This window comes from Chiloscyllium plagiosum, chromosome 12 (assembly GCF_004010195.1).
Source record: "Chiloscyllium plagiosum isolate BGI_BamShark_2017 chromosome 12, ASM401019v2, whole genome shotgun sequence".
NCBI lineage: Eukaryota > Metazoa > Chordata > Chondrichthyes > Orectolobiformes > Hemiscylliidae > Chiloscyllium > Chiloscyllium plagiosum.
In genome coordinates, this window is record NC_057721.1 from 63,369,729 (window position 1) to 63,385,511 (window position 15,783).

The following is a 15,783-nucleotide window of genomic DNA, read 5'->3' on the forward strand; positions in this document are numbered from 1 at the left end:
TTCCAGTCTCTGTTCTCAGATTCCATACTCAGGTCAGTTTCAGCATACATGTTTGGAATTAAGCTGGGTGCAAAGACTAATACCTCTTTATTGTCATCATCTTTTATACATCACAGGAACTTTAATTGGTAAATTACATTTATATTCGTAGTGTGCCTGGGACAAGAATATACAAGCTGTTGACTCCTCAGTGTTTGAATTTGCTTGAATGAATAATTTTTCAACAAATGTCTTCCAATTATACACTTCTCCACTTCGTTTCTGGCAGTTTAATTTCTTCTAAGCATGTTCACCTTGACTGCTGCAACTAGCATTCTTGCTGTGTATTTCTTGGTTTCAATCATATTCATTCGAATGTGTCACTGATGGAAGACTACTATCGTAAATATTTATAGCACAGAAGGAGATCATTCAATCTGTTGTCTGTGCTCGCTCTCTGAAGGAAAGATTCACCTGGTGCTCCTGCCCTGCCTTCTCTTTGTGACTCTGCACATTTGTTTTTAGATTTATTTAAGTAATAAATATAAATTAAATTAGCTTATTTTGAGAAGTGCATTCAAATTAAAATTAGATAACTTGTTCATCAATTGAATTGTGTTAACTTTGTGGAAAGACAATGTTATCATTGCCTCTCTTTTGCCATCTGACCTTAACTTGTACTTTTGTGATGTGTAAGACTATCCAATCGTTTGACGATGGCGAAAAGCCTGCTTGTTATGGTTAGCTTTCTAAAATTAGATCTCGGCACTATTTTTTGTGAAAGGCTTGGATGGTTTATAATTGAAAGTATGTTCATAACTGCCAAATGGCCTCTATCCAACAATATCTAACAAGACTGACACTTAACAAGCTATTTTAAAATGTAAAGCATGTTTATGTTAAGTAGCATTTTAAGAAATGTGTAATTTGAGAAAGGGCCACTTTTGGAATACTTTTTATATAGGATTTAATGCTGTATTGTGCTATTTGCTTTCGATTAAATGTCTAACAGTATAGTTCTCATGTTTTCTTGTTAAAGTCTGTCTTAGTTGCTTTAGGTGCTTTTCCTTTGTTAAATCTGAGCATTTCTTTCTTCCAGTCTGTGGCTGTGGACGATGTTTTGCTGCAGTGCCTGGGCTTCCTCCTGTGCAGCGTGAACCACTTAGACTTCTTTTTAAAGGTTTCTTTGCCTACATGCGCTTCTGCACAGCTTTTGAAATGCATTTCTAAATGGAAGTGCAAACATTGCTTCCATGTGTCATGTGCTTGGTACATACAAGCCTGCAATTTCCTACCAGAAATGTCACTCTTAAAGTCATGCCAAAATTTGTAATTTGAGTAAGAATCCTTGAGCAAATGTCAGAACTTGTAAGAATTTCATCCAAACTGTTTTCAGGTATTACGAACATGCTGCCAAAGATATGTTTGTCTAAGTTTAATTTCACTTAAAGAAACTGTGACTGTAAATACTATAACTATGTAGCAAAGTTCCTGTTTAAATTGTTTACAGCACAATTATTGTTCCAAGGTAGAACTTGTCATTCATTTTTGATGTGGATTGAACCTAGTAGAGATGTTCCAAACAGCTAAAATGCAAATTATTAACCTGATCTTTACATATTATAAATATCCCTTTCAGAATTGTGACTAAATAGTATTCCAAACTTGGTTCAGTCGTGTTATTCAGGAAAGCCCTATTCAAGGTGTCAGAAACCATTTGGGAGTTCGGAGTATTAACATTGCTAACTGTAATGGTGTAACTTAATACAGTACTTAATTTGAACAGATGAGTTAGACATTGAATTCATTCAATGATTTTTACACCTGAGTACTAATCTAGGCACCCCCATTCCTAAATTCGTGGAATCATGCTGAGGCATATTTCCATAAGCACCACCCACTGTCTGGTTTCTTGCTGCGTGTCGTTAATTGTTCATTTGTAAGTCAAAACAGTAGCTGGGCAAAAGTGGAAGGTTGGGTGGTCAAGCTCACATCATTTGTTGTGTATTTATGACCACAGCGATCCAAATGTTTTCCAGGCAATTAAATTCTTTTGAAGTGTAGCTACAATTTTAATATAGCAAAGTGCAGCAACATGAACACAGTAGTACTTCAACAGCAATTACAGAAATTGCTGGAGAAAGTCAGCAGGTCTGACAGCATCTGTGGAGAGAAAGCAGAGTTAATGTTTCAGATGCAGATGCTTTTTTTCTTATTTTGCGTTCTGAAGAAGGGTCACTGAACCTGAAACATTCACTCTGATTTCTCTCCACAGGTGCTACCAGACTTGCTGAGATTTTCTAGCATCCGCTGATCTCTCTTTTTTTCAGTTTAAGTTATATTCACATGTTTGGTGTGGGGCTTAAACTTTGATGCACAGACTAGAACGCTATATTTTATCCCCAGCCAAAAACAAAGTGCATGCCATTGATGAAAGGTTTGCCCCATTGTTGTTAACTGTCTGTACAAAAATGATTTGCTAATTTAAAGGTCTGAATGAAAATTGCATTGCACTTATCACAGTCTCCTGTGTGATCAGCTAATGCTGAATAGACTAGAGATCAAGCTTTGAATGTGCTGGTAATTATGGTGTAATTGTGTTGACCAAGTGAAATGGACAGGGTAGGGAGGTCTCCCATGTAAAATATGCAATAGAGATTTTATCTTCAATTTACGTAGTTTTGAAGAATGACCATCATTTTATAGGAATTGAATTTAGGGACAAGTAAGTTGACAAATTTTAAGTATTGTAATTAGTTTTGAATAAAGTTGATATGGAACTTAAAATGCTTCAACTAACCACAATCTCTCTTCTGCTTTTAGTCTTCACCAGCATTATCTGGTTTGCATTAAACTTGAAAGAGTATACTTCCAGTAAGAAGTGTCCTGTGTTTGATTACCTATCTTGGAATATTTACTTTGACTTTCAACACTCCAGGTTAAAATCCGAGCAAGCTGCTAATATTGTGACTGTCGCTATTGACAAAATTTCACAGTTGTTTCAGTAAATGCCAAAATATAAAACGCCCGTGCTCTTGAAATTGCACAGTTGTGCTTTGTGTGCTTCCTATTAGTAAGTTTGAACTTCTGGCAACTCCTGTACCAAGGACCCTGCTTGAATTTGTAGTCACAACACTGTTATCTGACTTTAGGACAATAAATTGTTCTTCATGGAGTGGTAATTACCTCTGTTGTATGCTCTTGATTACTGTCTAGCGACCTCTGCTGGAAGTTAATATAGGAGTGCAGAGTAGATAAGACCTGAACTTTTGCTAATGGTTTTGTAGCCTGCTGAATAAATGATCACTGTCTGGACTTGTGCATGAGTCAATAGCTTCGGGTGATGAGGATAATGAATTAGAAACACATAATTTATTCAGCAAACCCTATTTAATTAAGTAATTGAGAGTGTGAGTGACCAATACTGGTATTTCAACAATTTCAGATTGTTCAGTATTTCTTGAACTATTGATGTATCAGTTTACTCTTAGCAGCTTTTATATGTTTGTATTTTTGGCCTGAACCTTCTATTTAGAAATGCACAATTCAAGTAATGCCTGATTTTAAATGTTTAGAATTGATTTGTGTACAGGATTTGATGGCTTTCTAAACTAATTTTTCAATGTATCTAATTTCATAGTTTAGACATGGACTTCAAATAAATAAAATATTAACTACATACATCAACTGTGGTTAAGTGATGTTGGTCATTTTAAGCTGCGAATCAGATCAGGTGGTTCCACTGTTCCTTTGCACGTGCCATTTGCTTCTTTTACTTTGAGTTAGACTGTTGACATCTTTAACACCTTGGCTGGATAATCTTCTCATATCACTATTTTAATCTGGACTTGCTAGATCTTGCTGCTTTCCATGCTTTTATCCAACAGCATTTTCCAAGTCATTACAGTGAATTCAGTAAGGACAGTATGCGCTACTCAAATGCAAATAGCAGAATTATACATAATAAAAAATGTAAAATATATTTCTCTACTCAGATGTTTTGGAACTTCTTCACATGTTCATCAGAAGTGGTTAATTCGGTTATCTAATTTTGAGAATGAGCTTGAAAGGCCACATGAGGGGTTTTGGGAAGTTGAGCTAAACTTTATTTGTGTTTCCAGCATAGCTGGCATTTCTTTTGCAGGGCAGGAAAGATTCAGTTCTTCAGAATATATTTATTGGCTTACAGTGCTGTTTAATTGCCATATTTTGCTATCAGTTCAGAGAGATATTTTCTTTTGTTCCAGTTAACGTTCTAATATAGTTTTATTTCTCAAAGCTTGCATCATTATGCAAGAATCGAGAGTCCATGCGTAGTTCATAGACTCCTTTTCCCCTCTTTTTATTTAGAAATATTATTTTTAAGGTTTCTCACCTTTTATGGGCCTTAAAGCTGTACCAGTGTCTCCACAAGATATCCTGAAGCTCACATTTTTTCGACTGATACATGTTTGGCTTAAAAACATCTACATGAGCCAACAAATGCTGTCGATCTGCCCAGTTAATTTTAAGGTAGCAGTTAAGAACAGAAAAGATGGTTATTTTTGTGGTGCCATTCACCAGGGTTCATCTTTAATCTGTTGATTGGCTCCTTGGAAATTGTAAATTTTCCATTTTTGTGGAGGGGGGAAAAGGCTTTTACTTTGTATAAATTTTGGGGAGCATGTCGAAAATGGGGGAAAGAAAACAATCTAGAAATAATGGCTGTCTGGATGAGAAGATCGTTTATCCTTTTATTGTTCCTTTTTTTTTTATTCACTAGGTATTTTCTTCCTTTCATTCTTCCCAGCCCCTCTCATTTTTTCTAAGCTTGAAAGAAGTTCCTGCTGTAATGGTACTGCTCAGTAACTACTGCACTTGATCCACTTATCAGCTACCTTGTTGCCTATCTTTTGATTATGGCCAAGATTGGAATGATATTTCACAGTTTCAAAATCAGACACTTTGCTTTACACTATCTGCAATCCTTGTTGCATGGAGTCAGTATTTCATTGAGAAAAATAGCTTTTATGCATTTAACACTGGATTTAGTACACTAATTTATGGAATTATTCTTAAACGACAACTTGAAAAAGTCCCGTATCCTTTATTTGCCTTAAAAGGCACTTTTTGCCTGCTTTAAAATATAGTTTCCACTGCATGATTCAATCCTTTCACAATGGTGTGAATCCATTGTGATTCACACAGCTGTGACAGTAATTAATATCATTCAGGTTTGGCTGTCGGAAACAAATCCTTTTGCCGATAGTGGTATAGTTGCAAATAGTTTGGTCTACTGTGCCTGTATCATGGGCATATTCCATTTCTAATTAATAATATTTTGTGTGTTGTGCAAGTTGATGTGTTTGTAATCTGCTGTTAGTTTAGTTTTAGGAAGCGGTCTTGCCTTCATTAGTTTAGAAGGTTGACTTCTAATTATAAGTATTGTTTTTCTCTTACAGTTTGGAGTTTATCCATGTGTGCTGTACTAACACTTTATTTTTTCGCAATATTTCTGTTTGTGCCACTGGGTGTGGTACTGTGTATGCCATCTGATGTGTGGACTGTTAATTTAATAGTGCAAGTGAGAGGTTTGAGAAAGGATGTCTTGACCTAATTTTATTTTGTCAGTCATTAGCTCTTTTTAGGCAGGTGTTTCTGATATTTCTAATTGAATGTCCCAAGGTTTGGCAGTGTTTCTGCTGGTTAAAAATGTAGTCTTTATACTGTACATCTTTGTTCACTTACAGGAACTGAGGGAAATTCATAGCAGACAGCAACTGCAGAAACAGAAAGAAGCTGAACTTGAAAGGCAAAAACAAAAGGAGCAAGAGCGGAGGACAGCAGAACTTGAAAGGCAACATGAGAAAGAAGCTGCCCAGAGGTATTTGAATTTTAAGTTACTTTATGCTGAAAAATGTCACCTCTCTGTGGTCATAGTAATGAATACTTGTTGTCCAAATCAGTAACTGATTTCTCTGCTACTTCATTCATTGCTGTCCTTGAATTTTCTTGCCACTGGTTATTCATGCATTTTTGTTTACAGTTGTGAGGATAAAGGTTTGTATCTTTGTTTACTTGTGATTTTCCAGCTGCTCCCCATAAGCCACTCCTGCAATGAAGAATATGGGGCTTGCATCTCCCTTAAAGTAATGACGCATTTGCACATGTCTTGGAGATGTCCAAAAGTTGTGCATTCTTGAAAAGATAAGAGAAATGATCACGGGTCATTTGGAATTCAGCAGTCAGTTGGAATAATAGAACTGCAGCTGCTGTAATTGTCCTTTATTTCAAAAAATAATCCACAGCAGGTGATCCAGGTTTGATCTTGAGCTCTCCTTCACCGTATTTGTCCTCTTTTTCTCCCCCCGCCCCCCCCCCCCCCCCACACCCTGCCTGAAAATAAAATAGTGATTGTGTACTCCCTAGAAACAGTATACATTTGGATGAGGCACTACATTGTTCTTGGAAGAGCAATAAAGGAGGTTCACCAAGCTGATCCTAGGGATCAAAAGGTTGATCTGGGAGAGCAGTTGCATTACCTTGAGTTGGTGATCCATGATTTCCGAGCAACCTATTTCCCATGTTTTAAATGTCAGTCGTTTATGAATGTTTTACAACATCATGAATAGAACAGAAAAGAGAGTTGGGACTGATGAATCATAGAGTCATACAGTGTGGAAACAGACCCATTAGTCCAACCATGTTCACGCGCACCATGTTCCCAAACTAAACTTGTCCCACTTGCCTGCGAATGGCCCATATCCCTTCAAATCTTTCTTATCCATGTACTTATCCAAATTTCTTTTAAATGTTGTAACTGTACCTGCATCCACACTTGGTCTAGCAGTTTATTCCATACCCAAACCACTTGGTCAAAAAAAACCCCTTATGTCCTTTTTAAAATTTTCTCCTCTCAGCTTAGATGTGCCCCTAGTTTTGAACTCACCCACCTTTAGATCCTTGCTATTCACCATATGTATGCCCCTCATGACTTTATAAATTTCTATAAGGTCACCCCTAAACCACCTACACTCCAGTGAAAAAGGTCCCAGCCGCTGCTCAAAACTCAAACTCTCCATTCCCAGCAACATTCTGGTAAATGTTTTCTGAACCCTGTCCAGTTTAATAATATCCTTCTGATTACTGGCTAGCAGAACTGCACATAGTATTTTAGAAGAGGCCTCACCAATGTCCTGTACAACCTCAACATGACATCCCACTCCTATACTCAAAGGTCTGAACCATGATGGCAAGTGTGCTAGATGCTGCCTTAAGCGCCTTGTCTACCTGTGAAGCAAATTTTAAAGAATTATGTACCTGAATCCCTGGGTGTCTCAGTTCTGCAACACTACCCAGGCCCTATTTTTAACTGCATAAGTCCTCCCATTGTTTGTTTTGACCCAAATGCAATACGTCTCATTTATCCAAATTAAACTTTATCTGCTACTTCCTGGCCCAGTGGCCAAATTAGTCTACCATGCGGAACCATGTTAAAGGATTTATTAGCATCCTTTCTAGTTGGCAAACTGTAACTAGTGTGGTGTCACAGGATACAGCCTTGAGGGCCCCAAACTCTGTAGCATCTATATAATAACTTTGGTGGAGGGATAGGAAGTACTACAACCAAGTTTGCAGATGACACTAAATGCATGGGAAGATAAGTTGTAATGAAAACATAAGAAATTTACAAATGGATTTGGTCAGTTTAGGTGACTGCATTAAAATTTGACAGTTTAATGAGTAAGTGAGAGGTTATACAATTTGGTTGGAAGAATAAAGAGGCAATTTATTATTTAAATGGGCAGAACTTCAAAATGTTTTGGTGCAGAGAGATATGGGTGTCCTCATTCATGAGTCACAAAGTTAGTAAGCAGCTGTGCAGGTAATATGGAGTGCAATTGGAATTTTGGCACTTATTGCCAAATGAATAGTGTATGACAATAGGGAGCTGTTGCTGCAATTGTGCAAAGCATTGGTATAACTCAGGTCTTCACAGTGGAAGACATGAGTAATATCCCAACAATTAAAGGGAGTCAGGAGGCTGAGTTGAGTATGGTTGCCATTACAAAAGAGAAAGTGCTAGAAAAGCTAAAAGGTCTTAAAATTGATAAATCTCCTGGCCCTGATGGGTAACATCCTAGAGTTCTGAGGGAGGTGGCTGAGGAAATAGCGGAGGCGTTGGTTGAGATCTTTCAAAAGTCACTGGAGTCAGGGAAAGTCCCAGATGATTGGAAGATCGCTGTTGTAACCCCCTTGTTCAAGAAAGGATCAAAGCAAAAGATGGAAAATTATAGGCCAATTAGCCTAAGCTCAGTTGTTGGTAAAATTCTAGAATTCATCATTAAGGATGAGGTTTCTAAATTCTTGGAAGAGCAGGGTCGGATTAGAACAAGTCAACATGGATTTAGTAAGGGGAGGTCGTGCCTGACAAACCTGTTGGAGTTCTTTGAAGAGGTGACAAGTAGGTTAGACCGGGGAAACCCAGTGGATGTGGTCTACCTAGACTTCCAAAAGGCCTTTGATAAGTTGCCACATGGGAGGCTGCTGAGCAAGGTGAGGGCCCATGGTGTTCGAGGTGAGCTACTGGTATGGATTGAGGATTGGCTGTCTGACAGGAGGCAGAGAGTTGGGATAAAAGGTTCTTTTTTGGAAAGTCAGCCGGTGACAAGCGGTGTCCGTAGGGTTCAGTATTAGGGCCGCAGCTGTTCACATTATATTTTAATGATCTGGATGAAGGGACTGGGGGCATTCTAGCGAAGTTTGCCGACGATACAAAGTTAGGTGGACAGGCAGGTAGTACTGAGGAAGCGGGGAGGCTGTAGAAGGATCTAGACAGTTTGGACGAGTGGTCCAGGAAATGGTTGATGGAATTCAATGTGAGGTCTTGCACTTTGGGAAAAAGAATAGAAGCATGGATTACTTTCTAAATGGTGAGAAAATTCGTAAAGCCAAAGTACAGAGGGATCTGGGAGTGCTAGTTGAGGATTCTCTAAAGGTAAACATGCAGGTTGAGTCCGTGATTAAGAAAGCGAATGCAATGTTGTCAATTATCTCAAGGGGGTTGGAATATAAAAGCACTGTTGTGCTACTGAGACTTTATAAAGCTCTGGTTAGGCCCCATTTGGAGTACTGTGTCCAGTTTTGGTCCCCACACCTCAGGAAGGACATATTGGCACTGGAGCGTGTCCAGCGGAGATTCGCAGGGATGATCCCTAGAATGGTAGGTCTAACATACGAGGAACGGCTGAGAATCCTGGGATTGTATTCATTGGAGTTTAGAAGATTAAGGGGAGATCTAATAGAAACTTACAAGATAATACATGGCTTGGAAAGGGTGGACACTAGGAAATTGTTTCCGTTAGGCGAGGAGACGAGGATCCATGAACACAGCCTTAGAATTAGAGGGGGTAAATTCAGAACAGAAATGCGGAGACATTTCTTCAGCCAGAGAGTGATGGGCCTGTGGAATTCGTTGCCACAGAGTGCAGTGGAGGCTGGGACGCTAAATGTCTTCAAGGCAGAAATTGATAAATTCTTGATGTCACAAGGAATTAAGGGCTACGGGGAGAATGCGGGTAAGTGGAGTTGAAATGCCCATCAGCCATGATTGAATGGCGGAGTGGACTCGATGGGCCGAATGGCCTTACTTCCACTTCTATGTCTTATGGTCTTATAGTCTAACATCTGGAGTCCTGCATACAGTTTTGGTCATCTTTTAATTGAATGTTGTAATTGCGTTGGAGTCCGTTCAGAACAAGTTCACTATACCAATTCCAGAGATGAACAAGTTTCTTATGAAGAGAGATTGAGAACTTTAGGCCTACACTTAATAGAATTGAGGAGAATGAGAGATCTAATTGAAGGTCAGATCAAAGCGCTGAAGGGGTTTGAGAAAGTAGACATTGAGCAGATGGTACCACTTGTGAGGAAATCTACAATAGAGGTTTTAGGCTGAGGGGTGACAGATTACAAATAGTTGAGGAGTCACTTGCCTCATTGATGCACAAATCTGTAAAATACAGCACCCCAGAGCATGGAGGATGCTGGGGCACTGAATAAATGTGAAGGGGAAAGAGACATAGTTAACTAGAAACAGGTTAAAAGGGTTTTGGGGAATGGGCAGGAAGGTGAGAGTTGTTGTTGAGATCAGATCTGTTAAAAGGTATCTTCCAGGGTTGATCCGTCTCCTACTAATCGTGTTCTAAATATTATCCCTGATTTTTCCATCTTGGAACTAATTATAGAAAAGATGCTTAGACATCCAGTTCCCTGCCAAGGTGACCCAGCCTGGACCAGGAATTCAGCAAGTTTATTTGAGTTGCTCTCAGTAAAATTTGATTTTTTTTTTTCTGATCCTTACATCGTACACGCAGACTTTTCAGGAGAGGTTGAGTTTTTTTTAAATCCCAATTACTGTTTAATCCATCTGATGGCCCATTTGTTGCCCGAACTGAGATCAGGTAGTTCAGCACAAACCAGGCACCAAACTTGAGACTGAGGATGTTTAGATGACTCACTCTACTTTTCTTCAAGGAAGTTGTAGTCAAATATTTTCATTAGAATTGATTTTAACTGGGCTACTGTTTGAGATTTCTATGGTTTTATATGCAGTTACTATTTTATTTTAATGTTTCCTTTTTCATACTTAGCAAACCACGAACAGACAGCAATGTTAAAAGCTCAGAGAAAGGGAATCTGCAGTCAGGGAGGAACACGCAGAGGAGAGTTAACATCATAGCTCTCTTGCGAGAGAGACTGCACTTCAATAGATGGTTTAGGTATCTATATAATAGTAACGTCTGCTTTTAAGTGAATGTTGTCACTCTTCAGAAGCTGTTGACTAGTATTATAGTTTTTAAAGTTCAGAGAAATCTATGCTAGAATAATAGAAATGATGAAGTGAAAACCGGTATTGCTTCCTGGAATAATCCAAAACAAATCCCATTCACCACTATCTTATTGGCCTGCATTTTGCTCTGCTTCAAATGTTCATCCACTTTTCCTTTTTTTTAATGAAAGACTGTGGTCTCTATCGCAATCAAACGCTCAGTAAAGTATCCACTTAGTAATTCATGCTCTGTCAAGAAATTTCTTCTCTTTATCTTATGCCCAATTAAATAAATAATACTTACTGCTGAATAGCCAACTAGCAGAAAAATGTTTGACACTATGACCTTCTCAAAATGCTTCATAATTTCATTAATTGTGTTTAATCTTAGAATTGTCTTTAATTTTAGTTGACAAGTTATTTTGAATTAGAGGGTCACCATACAGAATAAACTTGAAGCAATGATTTTACTTGTGCAGAAATTGAGATGCCGAATGCCTCTTCATCTTCGCATTGTTCGCATTCTTTGTTACAAGTTAAAATGGCTTCAAAAGGTTAATTTAAAAACATTTTTCAAGTTTGTGCCTTCCTGTATTTATACTGAGTTGTTTTGTAATGGTGTTTTTTGTGATGGCTGTTATCCATCTTTTTATTCTTTTTCAGTAATTTATTTTTCTGGAGCAACTTAACAGAAATATTCATTCCTGGGCAGCCAAAGGAAACGATCCCCGCACGTGTGAATTTAATGACTATTTCTTGTTTGTTTGCATCATGTTTTGTGAAAGCAGTTGAGACATACTATCTCTTGACAAATTTCATGTTGAAGTGGGGGCAGGGAGTTCATTTTGTCCTGCAAACTCAACTCCTTATAGGACAATCAACCATTTACTTCATGAAAGAAACGATTTAAGAGTGCAATATAGAAAGTGAAACCGGAAAGTCGTCTTTAGTTGGCAGGTGTTAAGAACATTTGTTTGCAAGTAGAACAGGGGAATTTTGTCCTGGTCAATAACTTAGGTTACCAGTGCAGACCTGTTCAGAAGTCTCAAAAGGAGGAATATCTAAATAAAAATTACCAAAAGAATCAGAAATGAGGCCAGCTTTGGCATGAGTTTGCTCTTTTCAGAATAATATTTGGTGTTAAGTTTTTTTAGTACAAGAAATGTTATGGTTCTGACTGTTGCTTTGTGCTGTAAGAGCCATCCCACTACAAATTCTATTTGAAATATTTCTTGCCAAATCCTGAGGAATGAAATTAAACACTTGTTTTTAGATCTGCTCAAGAACGTGATAAACTTTGGCAGGAACAAGTACAAAGGGATGAGGATGAGCGACTAAAGAATCTCCAGGAACAGCAAAGTAGAAGAACAGAAGAAACCTCCCAAAAGAAGGAGAAAAGCAAGCAGGAAGTACTGAGCAGAATGTTTCAACAGCACCTGGAGCCAGTGAAGGACCAGTCTCGGAGTGGATGGCAGCCACCAGGTAACCTCAAATTTATTTCCTTCCTTCCTTCCTTACAATGTTAATTGCACTGTCATTGAGGCAAGTCTGGAGAAACGTCACCCATCAGTTTTGAAGGTAAAATCATCGAGACCTACTCAACCACAGCACTTTTCTCTCATTGGCGATTCTCTCTGGTAATTTAACTGGAAGGTCACCATGCCTCAGGTTGAGGGCAGAGGTTAAGATGAGTCCTTCATGGTAATCTTAATTGTTATGAGAATTGAATCCATGCTGTTGGCATCGCTCTGCATTGCTGTCCAGCCAACCCACCCCCTCCCCCAACAGTGAAAAACATAACAGGTGAACATGAAAGAACAGGTAAAGGTGGAAATTGCTTTAAATTAAGTTTGCCATAAAAGTTAATACTAACTGAAGACAAATTTAATACTGTTCACATTTAGTGATCAGTGAATAGAATGAAAGATAAGAAATGGATGGAGAACTAAGATAGTAAACAACCTGTGTTTTCCATAATTACCAAATCTATCCTTTATGCTTGCCCATACCGTTTTTGTTTTGTGTAAGCCTGAATAGTGAGTGCTTACAAGTCACAGCAAGAGCAATAAACCTACCCAGTGCTGTCCTTGATACTGTCCAGCAAGGGTCACTAATGGAAATGAAAATGTGTTGCTGGAAAAGCGCAGCAGGTCAGGCAGCATCCAAGGAACAGGAGAATTGACGTTTCGGGCACCTTCCTCACTGATGGAAATGGCAACTATGAACTCGTCGGCAAGTTTAAGAAAGCAGTCATAACGTTTGCTACCATCCTGTTTCAGCTATGTCTGTGCAGACTACCAATTGAATGTGGGGTTTCTTATTTTCTTGACATGTTGAAGTTATATCACCAAAGCCAGTTAGGACTTTGTCATAACTTTCATACATGACTCTTGTGGGTTAAGCCTGTGACAAGTTCTGCTCTAATCAATCCAGATTACCAAATAAGCTTCAAGCAGGCTTTGCAAAGAACATGTTATTTGGTACTATTTATTATTCCTATCAGAGAATTGGCTAGATTGGATTTATTATTTTAAGTAGGAACAACATAGCTGAATAATCTTCAACATTTGAGGGCATGCTAATGCTGTCACTGCAGTTGTATAGTTTGAGGGGCATCTGGGTACAAGCTGAAGATAATTTTTTTCAGTCAGTTTCTTCAGACTTGACATTGTACATCTCTGGAGCAGATGGTACTTGCACCCAGATTTCCAGGCTCAGAGGTAGGAACACTACCACTGCACCACAATGTCCCCATGGTTACAAGCTGAATGCTATTTGATCCAGTGAATCCAGCTGTTCCACAATGAGTAAACTAAATTGCCTGATGTAGGCAACCATGATGAGCAATTCCAGAATAAAACAATGAGAGCTGCCCCAGGGACTTTTTTTAGTTTAAAAAAAGCTGGGAAACTCTTCAGCTTTCTCTTTTGAACTGTCATGCTAGGTTCTGCTGTAGGATCAATTTACACTCCAGATTTGGTATTTTGAAGTGCATTGGATTACAGTAGGAAAAAGTGCACATCTAAAATTGAGAGAACCTATTGACAATTGGAATTCTTTCAGTCGGACTCCAGCATTGGTTAGGCTAATGTGTTACAGATGTGGTTATTGTTCATACAGTGAAGGTAACATGAAATGTTTGAATCTTTGAGGTATGCATGCTGTAACAACAATTCTATCTTGCTTGAAGTTATAGTTTGGAGGAAGATCACATTTTAAAAGATATAGCAAAATTAATTATTCCCTTTTTCTCTTCCAATAGAAAAACCTTCACCTGTAATTACTGATCAAGATGGTATTAAGGTTGTATATTATAGAGCATTGTATCCATTTGAAGCTAGGAGCCATGATGAGGTTACTATTTATCCTGGAGATATTATAATGGTAAGGTTTCCTATTATTTGAGAAACAGTTTGTGATACATAATAAATAAAGAACTGTGGAAGCTGTAAATCTGAAACAAAGACAGAAGGTGCTGGAGAACCTCAAAGTCAGGGATGGAGAAGGGTCACTGGACTCAGTGTTAACCTGGTTTCTTTCCATAGATGCTGCCAGACCTGCTGAGTTTCTGTAGCACTTTCTGTAGTTGGTGATACGTAATGGTTTTAAGATGGGGAAGCTGAGCTGAACAATCTATATTTTTTTTAACTTTAATGTGTATTTTTCCATCCAGAGTTGAAGACTTAAGTATTTGTAACTATCTTTTAAAAAAAATTCTGTCAATGATTTCAGAGTGTGTGCTACAATTTTGTGCATTGTGTGACTGCATACAATATGACAAGTCTTCAGTTTGAGTAGCAGTCAGAAAGATTTTTGTAACATTACTACAGTCATTTCCTATGTAAATACTGAAATTGTTTCAGTCCTGCAGCAGTAGGTTATGTGAAGATGCATTTTGATTCATAACATTTCTTGAGGCAAGAAAAATTTCGGTAACCAGATAAAAGATGAAAGGTTCTTCATCTGTTCATTTCTGCATGTAATTTGCCCTTTTTTCAAATAGTTTTCTGCCTATTCACTATATTCTTAAAATAATGTACAGGATGGGGCAAAAAGCCCTTCTTATTTTGAGTAAAATTTCATCTTGCATGATTCAATTCTTCTTCTTTGAAATTCCTGCCAGCTTCACCATCAAATCTCGTCTTTTCCTCTCTACATTTCTTGGCACTACTGGATGTAAGGCATTTATACAATCTTATATAGTCTAGAAATGGGTTACAACACAAAAGGTGAACTTTGAGAGTGATACCTTTGAATACTGAAGTATTTAATACTTTAGCTGCTCGCATCTCACAGCTGGAGCTGGAATATGGTCATCAGGTTTACACCAATCTTCTTGACTATTACTTTTAAAAAATATATATTTCATAGCAATTGGAGCTGTTCATTTGTGTAAATCTTTGTAGCTCAAGCTATAAATGTACCAGAATGTTAATCCTCATTGTTTTTGAAAGTATGAATTTGTGTCACAGAAACTGATTTGAAATTAAGATTTGCCACTGCACTGGAAAATTTTGCATTAAGATACAAATTAAACAACTCAGAAGATCAAAAGGGAAAAAAATAGTTTGGGTCTTTTCAGATTTTATATTTGTCTTCATCCTACTGTAGCATCCATTGCTAGATGGTTCCAATGGTTGTTTCTGGACTGTGCTACCTAAAATATGTACTGAATGTGTTGAGCACTCTTCCCATGAAAAACTTCCTTTGATTTTAAATTCCGCATTAAATTTAACTTTCCTTATCAGCAATTTCACTTGACATTATCTTTTGTAATCACTATTTCTGTGCTGTTCACCACCCTCCAAATTTTATGTGACACCGTACAGTTTTGAGAAAATTTGTAACTCAGGTTGAGATTCTGGGTGTAGGTTTGCTCGCTGAGCTGGAAGGTTCATTTCCAGATGTTTTGTCACCCTACTAGGTAACATCTAGGAAGCAATCATCCCAACATCCACAAACAAAGCTGCATCAGAACATTTTTTCGATGAGCC

At 38.0% G+C, this 15,783-nt stretch overlaps 1 protein-coding gene across 3 annotated transcripts in view; it reads left to right on the forward strand.

The window, feature by feature from the left end:
* The window catches only part of itsn1 (intersectin 1 (SH3 domain protein)), a 207,869-nt gene that overhangs the window by 106,140 nt on the left and 85,946 nt on the right, over positions 1–15,783 (forward strand). For all 3 annotated transcript variants that reach the window (XM_043701257.1, XM_043701255.1, XM_043701256.1), the window contains exons 17-19: positions 5,709–5,842; positions 12,063–12,271; positions 14,052–14,173. In XM_043701257.1, coding sequence (XP_043557192.1) covers positions 5,709–5,842; positions 12,063–12,271; positions 14,052–14,173 — 465 coding nt within the window. The remainder of the gene's footprint in view (positions 1–5,708; positions 5,843–12,062; positions 12,272–14,051; positions 14,174–15,783) is intronic.